At 42.2% G+C, this 12,501-nt stretch overlaps 1 protein-coding gene and 1 long non-coding RNA gene across 3 annotated transcripts in view; both read right to left on the reverse strand.

Annotated features, from left to right (window-relative positions):
• Positions 1–12,501, reverse strand: part of TTC7A (tetratricopeptide repeat domain 7A) — a 246,883-nt gene that overhangs the window by 78,290 nt on the left and 156,092 nt on the right. For both annotated transcript variants that reach the window (XM_019549352.1, XM_019549351.1), the window contains one exon: positions 370–486. In XM_019549352.1, the coding sequence (XP_019404897.1) occupies positions 370–486 (117 nt within the window). The remainder of the gene's footprint in view (positions 1–369; positions 487–12,501) is intronic.
• Positions 11,098–12,501, reverse strand: part of LOC109319634 — a 15,781-nt gene continuing 14,377 nt past the window's right edge. The window contains exon 3 of the long non-coding RNA XR_002103569.1: positions 11,098–11,108. This is a non-coding gene — a long non-coding RNA (uncharacterized LOC109319634). The remainder of the gene's footprint in view (positions 11,109–12,501) is intronic.

A 12,501-nucleotide genomic window follows, 5' to 3' on the forward strand; every position in this document is an offset into this window, starting at 1 on the left:
AAACTGGATGCTTATCTTGCTGGGATCCTATGACCCCAGCTGACTTCCTGCCCTTTGGGCAGGGGGCTGGACTCGATGATCTCCCAAGGTCCCTTCCAGCCCTGATGTCTATGAAATCTATATATTTAGAGATCCATGTTTCAGCACTTGTTTTTAGAAACCTTGTCAAAGAAGTGTGTGCATGCATTTTTTACTTCAAACTTGTCCTTTTTGGATGGCTGGAATGATATTCAGTGCCTTTATTTTTCTACATACTAAAAACAAAACAAAATTGTGCCATCCACCCCTATTTTTGCAGAGCAACTCCAATATCTTTAAGACATCACCATTTCGAAAATCAAATGGGTCAAGGCTGCAGGGAAAACCTACCTGTGTTGTGAAACATTATATATCATCTGCCATGTGTGCAGCATGTGTCTACAAGTCACCAGAGCCTCTTCAGGTCCTTTATGTGCCAACTGCAGTTTTACTTTGGTGAAGAGTAAGCTAAAAAACAAACAACACCACAAATAAACCACATAGACTTTATCAAGGTCTGGTACATGTGGTACAGAGCTCCACTGTCACTCTGATTGGGTCTCAACAGACAGCATGTTTACCTGCTTCTTACTTCTGACTGGAGGGAAAAAATAGCCTAACTGGAATAAAAACATTATTTCTTTAGTTCAAGCTTGATATCACACAGGAAATGAGAGAGTCTACAAATACTCCTCAACCACAGGCAAACTGGCATGATAAGACTAGCAAAACAGTATTAAAAACAACATGTTACAAAACTAGTAAATGTTATAAACACATGGCATATCTGGCTTTATTTTAGGCTGCTTAAAGAACAAACAAGCCAACTAACCCAGTAAGAATTACCATGATGCACAGACTGCTAACACCAATGGTCTCTCTACTTTGGTATGACTATTGCAAGTGCTATACAGCATGCATTTCAGAGAAAGGCAAAACACAAGGATGTAAAATAACCTGCGATGCACCTAGCCTATTATGAAATAATACCTGCAGGAGGGAAACCCCCTTCCTTACCCTAGCCGGTAATCTTGTGTTCTATGCAAAAAGACTGATAGCCCTTTTATATTTTTGTCTTAGCTAGTGCAAATGCATGTACTAGTCTTATTCTTTCACAAACTGTTGAAATGCAGTGTAATTAGCTCAAAGGGAGCTTATAGGAGATATTTAATAGTGACAACATCTACCAGCTGGTGCTGGAATGGAATTTTGCACCTTCTTCCATATACTATTCTTTGATTTTTGCAGATATACTGAATAAAGTTCCTGGTTTTCTCAATGAAATCTACCCTTAAGTCATGGAAGAAATCCTTTCTAATTAACTCAGTATGACAGCTATGTCATGCAAAATCACACACATACACATAGTAAGACAATAAGATAAAATATGTTCCATGTTATACAGGCATAACTGTGGAACTGAGAGGACAGACCTTCCATTTAATATCCCATCAAATTCAAAAACAAAGTCTTCAAAGTAAACAAGGCCCAAACAGTTCAAAACTTTATAGATCAGAACTGACGTGTCCACTTGGACTTGGAAAGTAACTGAACCAGAACAGACTACAAAGTGCAGATACAGAGAAATATGTTAAAAGGGCAGTCATACACTGCACTACCAGAAGTTCCAAGTTACCTTCAAATGCCACTCTCAGAAAACTGCAAGAGAAGGAGCGGGGGAGCAACAATTACTGTGGACATCACAGATAAAAGACATTATAGCAACTATGTAAAACTGAAGAGGAAAACACTCTTGGCCAGTGCTGCAGACTGAAGTACACAAGGATCTAGCAACACTCTCAAGCTAAAAGCTTAAATTAGAAGAGGCAGACGCATGATGCCTGTCACAAGCCAAGGATCAACAGTACTGGAAGTCCAGAAGCCAAAGCCCAGGGACCCCAAACCAGGTGCCAATCTGAGTTCAAGGTGTCACACCGGGGTTGAGATGGCCTCATGGGAAGCGGGAGGGTTTGTATAGCCCTTCCACGGCTTCCATTCATTCCACTGGGGCACACAGTTGCCCTCATGGGCACGGTTCGAATTATGGAGGAGCCTGGGGGGGGGGGGCTGAGCCCCCCCTTAAGAGATGAGGGCCTCCCCATGGGCCAGTCAGCTTCTTGCCTGCCCTGTGCCCTTCTAAGCAGCCCAGGCACTGGCAGCAACGGCAGTTCCTTCTGATTGCCACCGCCACAGATGCCCCCAACAGTCGAAATGTAATTCAAACATTGCTCACAGGAGGGCCCAGGCTGGGCTAGGCCCAGAACATGGCCAGCTGCTTGGTGGCACTGCATACCAGGCCCCTCCCTGCCCAAGAGCTTGGAAGGCTTGGGTTTGAGCCAGGGGGCCTGACAGGCAACTTCTGATGACCAAAGTATGGATATTCTTCTCTGCTTCACCCATCTAATCAATGTTATTTCTGTCTTATCTGAGCTGAGCTTGACAATTGTCAACAGCAACCCACTAAACTTTGAAAGATGCCGAGTGCCCTACTGGAATAGGTGTGCCTAATTTGGTTCATAGATAATAAGAAAAATGCTACAGGAAGGGCACTTAATTGCATTTGCAAGTGACGCAACAATAGGTAGAGTGGTAAATAATGATGGAAACAGGTCAGTTATACATGCTGAGCTGGATATCTTGATAACATGAGGTTATTTGATAATGTGTGTTTTCATGTACTCTAACACAAGATCTCAGATTGAAGGAAGACTGTAAATCACACTTACAGAATGGAGGACCATACTGTAGAACGTAGTAACACTGACAAAGATGTCAGAATCACTTCATTACAGGCAACCATATGCCTACAACTGGCGAAGACCTTGTGAGGGAACACCTTGTGAGGCTGGACATCTACAAGTCAGCGGGCCCAGACAGAATGCACCCAAGAATGCTAAAAAAGTTGGCTGATGTCATAGCGTGGCCAATGGCAAGGATATTTGAGAACCTGTGGTGTTTGGGAGAGGTTTCTGAAGAATGGAGGACTAACGTGGTGCCTATCTTCAAGAAGGGGAGGAAGGAAGACCCACGGAACTACAGGTCAATCAGTTTGGCCTCAATTCCTGGAAATATCTTGGAAAAAATTATTAAAGAATCCATCAACAGGCTAACGGAAAGCATCATTCTAAGAGAAAGCCAACATGGCTTCATTACAGGTAGGTCATGCCTGACCAACCTCATTTTCTTGTATGACCAGGTGATGCATCACAAGTCACAGAAGGGGACAGGGAAAGAAAGGCTGATGTCATTTACTTGGATTTTGAAAAAGCCTGACTTAGTCTTCCATGATGTTCTCATTGTAAAATTGGGGAGCTGCGGCCTCAACAACCTTATGGTCTGATGGCTGGGGAACTGGCTCCATGGTCGGACCCAGAGAGTGACTGCCAATGGAACCAAGTCAACACGGTGCATAGTGACCAGTGACCCCCAGGGTTCAGTTCTCGGACCATTATTCTTTAATATATTAATAAATTATCTCGATTTGGGTGTCAGAAGTGGACTGGCTAAGTTTGTAGACACCAAATTATGGGGAAATGCAGTCATGCTAGAGGATAGGTTGGGGATTCAGGCCAACTTGGATAGTCTTGCAAGGTGGACAGATGAAAATCTGATGACATTTAACATAGAGAAATGCAAGGTACTCCACCTCAGGAGGAAGAATCCACATCATACCTATAGGCTTGGCAGTACTACATTTCACTAGCACCATGACTGAAACAGATTGGGGGTCATGACTGACCACAAGATGAATACGAGCTACCAATGAGATGTTGCAGCCGGCAAAGCAAATAAAATCCTGGCTTGCATCAACTGATGCATCTCAAGCAAGACCCAAGAACTCAACCCATGCTTTACTCACCCTTGGTGAGGCCACAGCTGGAGTACTGAATCCAATTCTGGGCTCCACATTTTAAAAAGGACATGGAAAAGCTTGAGAGAGTCCAGAGGAGAGCCAGGCACATGATCAAAGGTCAAGAGAGCAGGCCTTATGAAGAGAGGCATGGGACTCTTCAACCTGGAGAAGTGTAGGCTATGGGGGTACTTGGTGGCAGCCTATAGGTACATAAGGGGTGTACATCAGGATCTGGAAGAGCATCTGTTCACCAGGGCACCCCAAGGGAAGACAAGGTCAAACAGTCACAAACTGCTGGAAGACTGTTTTAGACTGGACATAAGAAAAAACTTCTTTACCATCCAAGTCTCCAGAGTCTGGAATAGACTTCCTCCAGAAGTGGTGCAAGCACGTACTCTGGACACGTTCAGGAAGCATTTGGATGACTATTTTGCTGAGGTCATCTGACCCCAGCTGACTTCCTGCCCTTGGGCAGGAGGCTGGACCCAATGATCTTGCAAGGTCCCTTCCAGCCCTAATGTCTACGAAATCTATGGGAACACCAAATGAACATGGGTCCCAGTAAAATGCTGTAGTTCAGGGGAAAAAGGCATAGTGGAAAAAAGAATAACTAGATCTAATGGTTAGAAGCTACAGCTACACAAATTAAAATTAGTAATAATGTGTTACTTTTACCCGTAAGGGTAACTAACCATTGGGAGAACTAATCTGGGGATGTGGTAAATTCTCCATGCTTGAAGTCTTGAAAGCCCAAATTGGATATCTCCTGAAAAGACATGCCACTACTCAAACAGAACTTCTGGACTTGATGCAGAGATTAATGAACAAGGTTATTCAGAATGCATTATGCAGGCCGTCAGACTAGATGACCACATGGGTCCCTTTTGGCCTTAAAATTGATGGAAAAATTCTGCCCGTCTAAAACTAAAGTCTTCAACAGCTTGTGCTGCTTTAAGCATAATGGATTTCTTGTGCATCAGTAGATTATTTTAAAAATGGAAGAAACCACAAGCCACAAGTTAGTTTAAAGACCAGTACTAGAAAAGAATGTACTCTTACATCCATGAGTCACTACAGTCATAGATAAAAGGTACCAAAAAAACCCCAACACCCCAATCCCATGAAACGACAGATGAATAGTGGGATGAAGTATCTAACACTACAGCAGCAAAGATGGCAAAGCCATACTACAAAGCATGGTTACAATAATAGCGTTTTCCTTCCCCCTTGCAGCATCTCTGTCAATATAGAGACGATATAGTTGCACACCCAAGCAGATAAAAATAACCACATGGTACCTTTTAAACAAAGCAACTGAACACTAAATAGACAAATGCATACAAGTATTTCTCTCCCCATCATTGTTTGCATCCAGCCTATAAAAGCTTTCTTGGATGAACAGGCAATATTCTATTTCAAGAAAGGTGGTAATTATAAAAATCCCAATGAAGTCTCATCAGGATATTATCTTCAATCACAGAGCAACTGGTTCTGTACTGGAACATCAAGAATTCTCAAAGATACCAATATTGGTTAACTGTTGAAATAGTTAACCATTATGACTAAGCTGTTCACATTATACATACATAATGTCATTGTTGTACAAAAGGGAAAATTATAAAAGGCACAAGGAACCCAAGCTATGCTGATGACAGAAGCATTTAGAATTCAGTACTACATGATGGTGGCCAGATGGCAACAAAAGTCAGTATGGAAAGCTATTTATATATCCTAGCTGCTTGGAAGATATTACAACAGTTAAAAAAAGGGAAGAAAACACTCAAAGTAAGTTGATGGCAGTGTCACTTTAACCTCAAGCTTATGGTTTTATTATGGAGATAGCAGCACTTTCCCTATAAGTAAATTCAACAGCTCTAGCGTCCCATGAGTACATGCATACAATTCTCATGAGCATAAATGAAACTTACAGGTTGACTTGATTGTGAAGGGCTGACTTTTGCATTTTGTTGGTATTATTTTATTGCATTGGTGCTAATATAATTTCAAATTAACTGAGTAGATTCATAAGATATTTAGTGATCAATGCTGACACTGGCAAATCCTTTAGTCAGTGAATATAAAAACAAAGAGTTGTCTAAAGCAAATAGACAAATTGTAAGATCTATTGCGTGCGTTTATGTGTATGGGGGTGGAGAGAGGGAGAGGGGCAAAAAAATCACTCTTGCTAGTGAGGATAATTCGAAGGAAGATAATGACGGAAAATAATTGGTTCTTATTCTTCTGCTTTGTATTTTAGATAGAAAATTCCCTGAAGAAGGGGTTTCTTTCCTTTATGTGTGTGTATATAGTGTCTAAACCAAGGGGGGCTGATATGGACCTCCAGTCAGCAACACAATACAAATATATAAACTATATATAACTTATATAAAAATCAAGCTCATTATAAAGTTGCTATTGATAAGATTATTTGGTTTTTACAGAGCCTTGCTGAAGACTACAACATTCAGAGAAGCTTTCGGTAATACCGTATCTTAAATAAATGAATTAGTACTAAAATTAGTTCCTATAATGAGCCCCACACTGAAAATATACCCCATAAACAAGAGCTTAAACATAAGAACATAAAAAGACCTTCCATAGTCAGACAGATTCACTGGGTTTGTTGTGACAGTACTGAGCATTTGTGACTCCTACTGATTCAGAGGTTCATGTTCAGTATCTCTCAGGATATGGTCATATATCTCTTCAGAGCTTTCTTAATTTATAATGCTATGTACTCATGGCCTTTTAATTCTTGTTATACAGCTCTGGAAGAAAAAAATAAGTTTCTTTGAAATTACTGTACTATTTCACCCACCTTTTACATCTTGCCCTACAAGGAGATTTTAAATTATTTTAGGATATTAACAGTCTTTTACTAGGGCCCCAATAATAAATGGTTTATAAAAGTTGAATAAATTATTAATACAAGTTATATCAGGATGTTACAGGCATGAATATTATGAACTATAAATGGTTTTAGCACATCAGAAAATGTAAGAGGTAGTTAAAAGCAATGCCTACTAACAAGTTACTGACCTTTTGCACTCTGTAGCAACTTATATGAATTGATTACCTAATGATTAAATAGTTATTAAGGTTTTAGAGATATTTTATAAATGGAACCTTAATACTAAACCCTGATTCCTATTTGTATACCACCTAGCACAATGGGACCACTAAGCATGACCATATTACAAAGAATCAATACAATTAATTTGGAATCTCAGACAGGGAGTCAGGAGTAATGAGCATAAAACAGTAGTATAGTTTATGTTCTGTCCTGGACTGCCTTTTCTTTCCCCAAATTCTGCAAATCACTTCAGCAGGTGCTTGAAGTTAAGCACATGTCTTTGTGTTTTGCTGAATCAGGGCCATGATTTGTTAACATCTTGCTTCTTTAGTAGTCCAGCTTCTCAATCCTACATCTAACATGCACCACTGCAAGGCATATATAAAGGTAGGTTAAACATTATCTAAGGCAAGGCTGTCAACCATATGGCCCACAGCTAGATCCAGCCTGGGAAGCCATTTCATTCAGCCTATGGGGCTCCTAGAGTAGTCAGGAATTTGGGGATGGGGGCCAGTAACAACTGCTGGGGGGGGGTGGGGAGGGACACAAGTGAGGCACTAGCCCCAGAATCTACCCCCTGAAAGATGGAGTGTTTGTCACTGCACACAGCTCTGTAGTGCCTGGCCACTGGAGCCAGGGAGCACAGCCTGGCACCGAACAACATATCTGGGGAGGTGGAGTGAGTGGGGTGAGCAGAATGGTGCTCCTCCCTCCATCCCAGGTCCCCTTCCCCCAAGTCGTTGTTACAGCAGGTGCAGCCTTGCTCCCCACCACATATCTGGTGTGGGAGGAGTGAACAGGGCACCAAGTGCAGCTCCCAGGGAGCCTGTACTTTAGGACTGCTGCTGGAGTCAGTACTGCTACCGAAGTGCAGCTCCCTGCTGTAACTGAAAATGCTTTGCAGGAAGCGTTCTGAGTTGCAACAATCCCCCTGGACTAAACAGAAGTTCACTGTTAGTTCTGAGGTGAAGGGAAACCTAGCAGCTGGCTGCCAGCCTTGCAGCCAGTTTACCCTAGCAATGGCCCCTTCCTCCCTGCTAGTCTGCAATGTTTTTGGAATGGGAGGGAGGAAAGGGATCAGATGGAGCTCATTCTAGGGGTCCCCAGTTGTACAGCTTCCTCATTTGGTACTGAAGGATGGGGTGGGTGAATTGGAGTCCCCCATCTTGGGGTGGGAGCTCCAATACACCCATCCCCACCCTCCAGTGGGGGCTGAAACCCCCCAGACCAAACTCCCTCTGCTCCCTTTCCCCCCTTCCATTCTGAAAACAGCTTGAGGCAGTGCATACTGAAAACAGCTTGGCAGGCAGTGCATACAGAAGTTACAGAAGACGTTTCGTTTTGAAACATCTTCATCTGACTCCCTCATGCAACAGGTCCAGATTTTCACTCAGTCAGCCATTTTTAAGTGCTTTGCAGCTGTTCAGTTGTTGCTGTAAATTGCTTTCTGTGGCCAGATTGGGCAAAAATTGTCACTTCTGTCTGCACTCTTAGTGTACAAAGAACCTGGGCAGGTGAGACTTTCTTTTCCCTCCCTGGGTTCTGAATGAGCTCCCTACATGTCTGGTGGGGCCCACAGCTGAATTCTCACCCCTCAAGCCCTGATGGAGACAACTGTCAGCAGCAGAGAGGGTAAAAACAATGGCTTCATTAACCCCCCTGTACTCCTCCCACCAGGTCCAGATCCAGCCCAGGGCTGAAGGTGAGCTCGACATCCTTGATTTAAAATCAAATCTGAATTAACATACTGTTCTGTTGAAACACAATTTATTTAAAAACAATAGATCCTGTGTTTAAATGACATTCAGGCAATACACATTATATACAAGGGCATACCAGCAGGCACTTGACCCTCTAAAGGAACTCCTACTGTCTGCCTGGATAATTCCATTGAATTAATAAAGCCACTATGGAAAATACCACCCCCCTGCTCATCTGTTTACAGATGATAATTACATCATCTTGTTCATCAGACCCGTTACCAATGCAACATGTGCTTTGTAGACATAGATAAAGATAATTATTGCCTAGACACTTGAGAATTAATCTAAGGAACATGGCAGAAGAAAAGTATAGTCAGCCAAAGAATTAAACAGAATAACGGACAAGTACCTGGACTAATACAACAGATCACAGATGAGCATAATTTTCTTGAAAATAGGAGGTAAGAGATACCCAACACAATCCCTTTCAGCACCAATAATGGTTTTGTTACTAACTCAAAAACTCACCTATGAGAGCTGCGAATTGCAGTGAGAACAAAATTGGCAGTAATTGGACAAATTTAGGATTTAGATAATAACTAAGATGTTTCTCATCCTCAGAATTTGAAGTGCGTTATGAAAGACAAATAAGCATAGGCACACTTTATCAAATGTTTTTCTGTGGGATTTGACAGTGGATACCAAAGGGGAAAGAAACACTCCTTTTAAAGTTATGCCTAAGATTTATCACAACTTTTTATGGTATAAGGAGGTCCTGGCAGCATTGATCCTTTAGAAATGGTAACAATAGTGCTCACTTTTTCACTGGGCTTTAGGTCACCCAGCTGAAACTTCTGCACATGGAGCATTGGACCAGACCTGCCTCTAGCCACTGCTATGTCTCGGGCTTACTACTGAAATGTTTAACACACACTTCTGACCTTGCATCATCCTTTGATTCTCCTAAGAACTTACTCATGCTATATACAGTACCCTGCCTTAAGAGAGATTTTACCATATAACATTGCTGCTTTGATTTAATGTAGAAGACGCGCTCTCATTTTATGTGTATATGGGAAATTGAGGAAAGAAATATTTTTGAACTTCTTTTCTAGTCCCTTTTCAGCCCTCTGTAGTATAGCTAAAAACGGATACAGAAACATCACTATTACAAACTGAACCTTGGCCAAAACATAGACAAATTGCTTTGATTTTCAGACAGTCTTCTGGAAACTCAGTTAGGGGGTAGAGCCACAGATGGATTTCAGCACTGCAGCAATGACTGTCACAACACCAAGTCTTTTAAATGCCCAGTTTCCAAACAGGGAATCTGGCTGTGTGTTTTTGACAAATTGACCCAGTTTTACTAGATGGAATAGGAACCCCCTTACCCCAGAACAGCCTGTATTCAAATGGGTAATAAAGGATTCTCTTGCTGGATGAGTGAAATGGATCTATACCCAATTAGGCTGAGGAGGGCTTATAATCCAGGGTTCCCACAACCTAGATGACTCTTTCAACCTCTAGGTTTTTGGATAAATGGTCACTAACATCACCATAACCTCCTCTGACCATGGTTTTAAATGAGGGTGGTCTAGGCTGCTGTGTTTTGTGTGGAGGTCAGTCTTGTAGGTGTGCATTCGATTTGCTCATAGCTTTCCTGGAAGAAATCGGGGTAGATTTGCACCTTATAGGCTAACTAAATCAGAGATGCATCAGCTTTCATAAGCAGCAATTTACTTCATCAGATGCCTTGAACAGACTGCAGAGAGCAGAGCTTCTAAACAGAAAGCAATGATTAGAAGACAAAGGGCATGTCTACTTGCTTAAGCAACTACTAAATGACTGTGCAATAACAACTGCGCAGTCTGCTGCATGTGTAGATGTGCCCAAAGAGTAGGGAAGGAGAGGACACAGAAAGGAGTGCTGCTGGGAGAGGCAAGGTGCATAGGAGAGAAAAAACAAAGCAGTTAAAATATTGAGACATAGGGATTCTAAAAGCTACTTCAGGTAATGGGATAAGAATCTGCAATCTAGGTTTAGACCATACTTAACAAGATCTGGTCTGAGGAGGATTTCTTCTGCAATTTCCCATTCAAATTGGTTTTTAAAGTTGTGTGAAGAACAGCTACTTTGAAGCCAGAGCTGCAGTGTCCAGGGAGGTTAAAGTGTTCTGCCACAAACTCGTGTGTCATTGATTTCTGAAACTGATGTCAAATTGATGTTCATTCATTCTTATGTCCAATGTAGACAGCAGAGGGGCAGGAGATGCCATACATGGTGCTGGTAGAGGTACAGGTGAACAAACCTTGGATGTTATAATCCATGTTATCCACAGTGACCAAACTATGGACCCTGACTGGATCAGATATGAAGGAGTGCTGAGCCATCCTGCCATACCAAGACAGAAGCACTTCTGGCCATGTACAAAAACAGACCATTAGGTACATAAGGGACTTTACTGGAGAAAACTTAAATGTCTTTGGGGTCAGGTGGGGGTTTGAATTCCCCTTTTGGACTTAAGTGCATAAAGTGGGACCTAAGCGGTACTTAAGTCTTTTTGTGGATCTGGCTAAGTTATCTGAAGTTTGATTATCATGAATGTTAAATTCACAGGAGTTCTTAAGAGAAATATATTTCATTTTTTATGTGAAGAGTTTTTCCTTCTTTCAGTCACTAGCAGAATTTTATTTCTTAATATGAGGCTCTCTTTTACCCTCCTGCAACATCAAAGTGCAAATAGTTTTATTTCAGCATTTGTTCTGACATCCATATTTCTTCCAAATAGATCACTGCTGTTTCAGAACTTAGTGGTCTTCTTGCTAGCTGCAACCAGGATTGTGTTCCACCTTGAAATCATACTAGAGAAATTCATCTCCATAACCCAATCCTTCTTTTGCCTTTTCTTTTATTGTTATTTCAGAATACTCAAGATTTTCATGCTTGGAAAAAACATCTTTCATGTCCACTCCTTCTGGCAAAGCACTGACAGCTCCAAGTTCTACTGCTCTTAATGCAGTTTTCCCTTTAACAGTCACCAGCTCCTCAGGCCAGAGAGCAATCTTAGCCACCAGTACTTTTTCTAATAACTCTATTGCCTCCTGAGGATCCAAACTTCAACTTGTCAGTCCTTTATTTTTATAGTTTATTTCCAACGAAGGACTGAATCTGGTCCAGATTCAGGGCATCTGTCTAAATCTCTGTCTGAGGATTCAGTACTAATGCAATCAGAGTTTACCAGCATTTGTACTTAATGGGCGCATCTACATGTGCCCCCCATGGCACATGCCGTCTTTTAGTACTTGTTTTAGGAAGTACTAAATGACAGCACAGTAACAGCCATTACTGCACCGTCTGGGCGCGCAGTTTCAAAGTTTCATAGTTTGTAGGGTCAGAAGGGACCTGAGCAGATCATCAAGTCTGACCCCCTGCCATGGCAGAAAAGAGTACTGGGGTCAAATGACCCCAGCAAGGTGTTCATCTAGCCTTGTCTTAAAGATCCCTAAGGTAGAAGCCAGCACCACTTCTCTTGAAAGCTGGTTCCAGATCCTAGCTGCCCTGACAGTGAAGTAGCACCTCCTGATATTTAGCCTAAATCTACCCTCTGCCAGTTTGTGACCGTTATTCCTGGTCACTCCTGGTAGTGCATGGGGGAACAGGGACTTCCCCAATGCCTGCTGGTCCCCCCTGACTAGTTTGTAAACGGCCACTAGATCCCCCCTCAGCCTTCTCTTGGTCCCTTAGTCTTTCCTTGTAGAGCCTGCCCTGCTGCCCCCTGATCATACGAGTGGCCCTCCTCTGGACCCTCTCCATGCTGTCGACATCCCTCTTGAAGTGCGGCGCCCAGAACTGGA

This window comes from Crocodylus porosus, unplaced genomic scaffold (genome assembly GCF_001723895.1).
Source record: "Crocodylus porosus isolate Cpor-Errol unplaced genomic scaffold, CroPor_comp1, whole genome shotgun sequence".
In the NCBI taxonomy this organism is placed as follows: Eukaryota; Metazoa; Chordata; order Crocodylia; family Crocodylidae; genus Crocodylus; species Crocodylus porosus.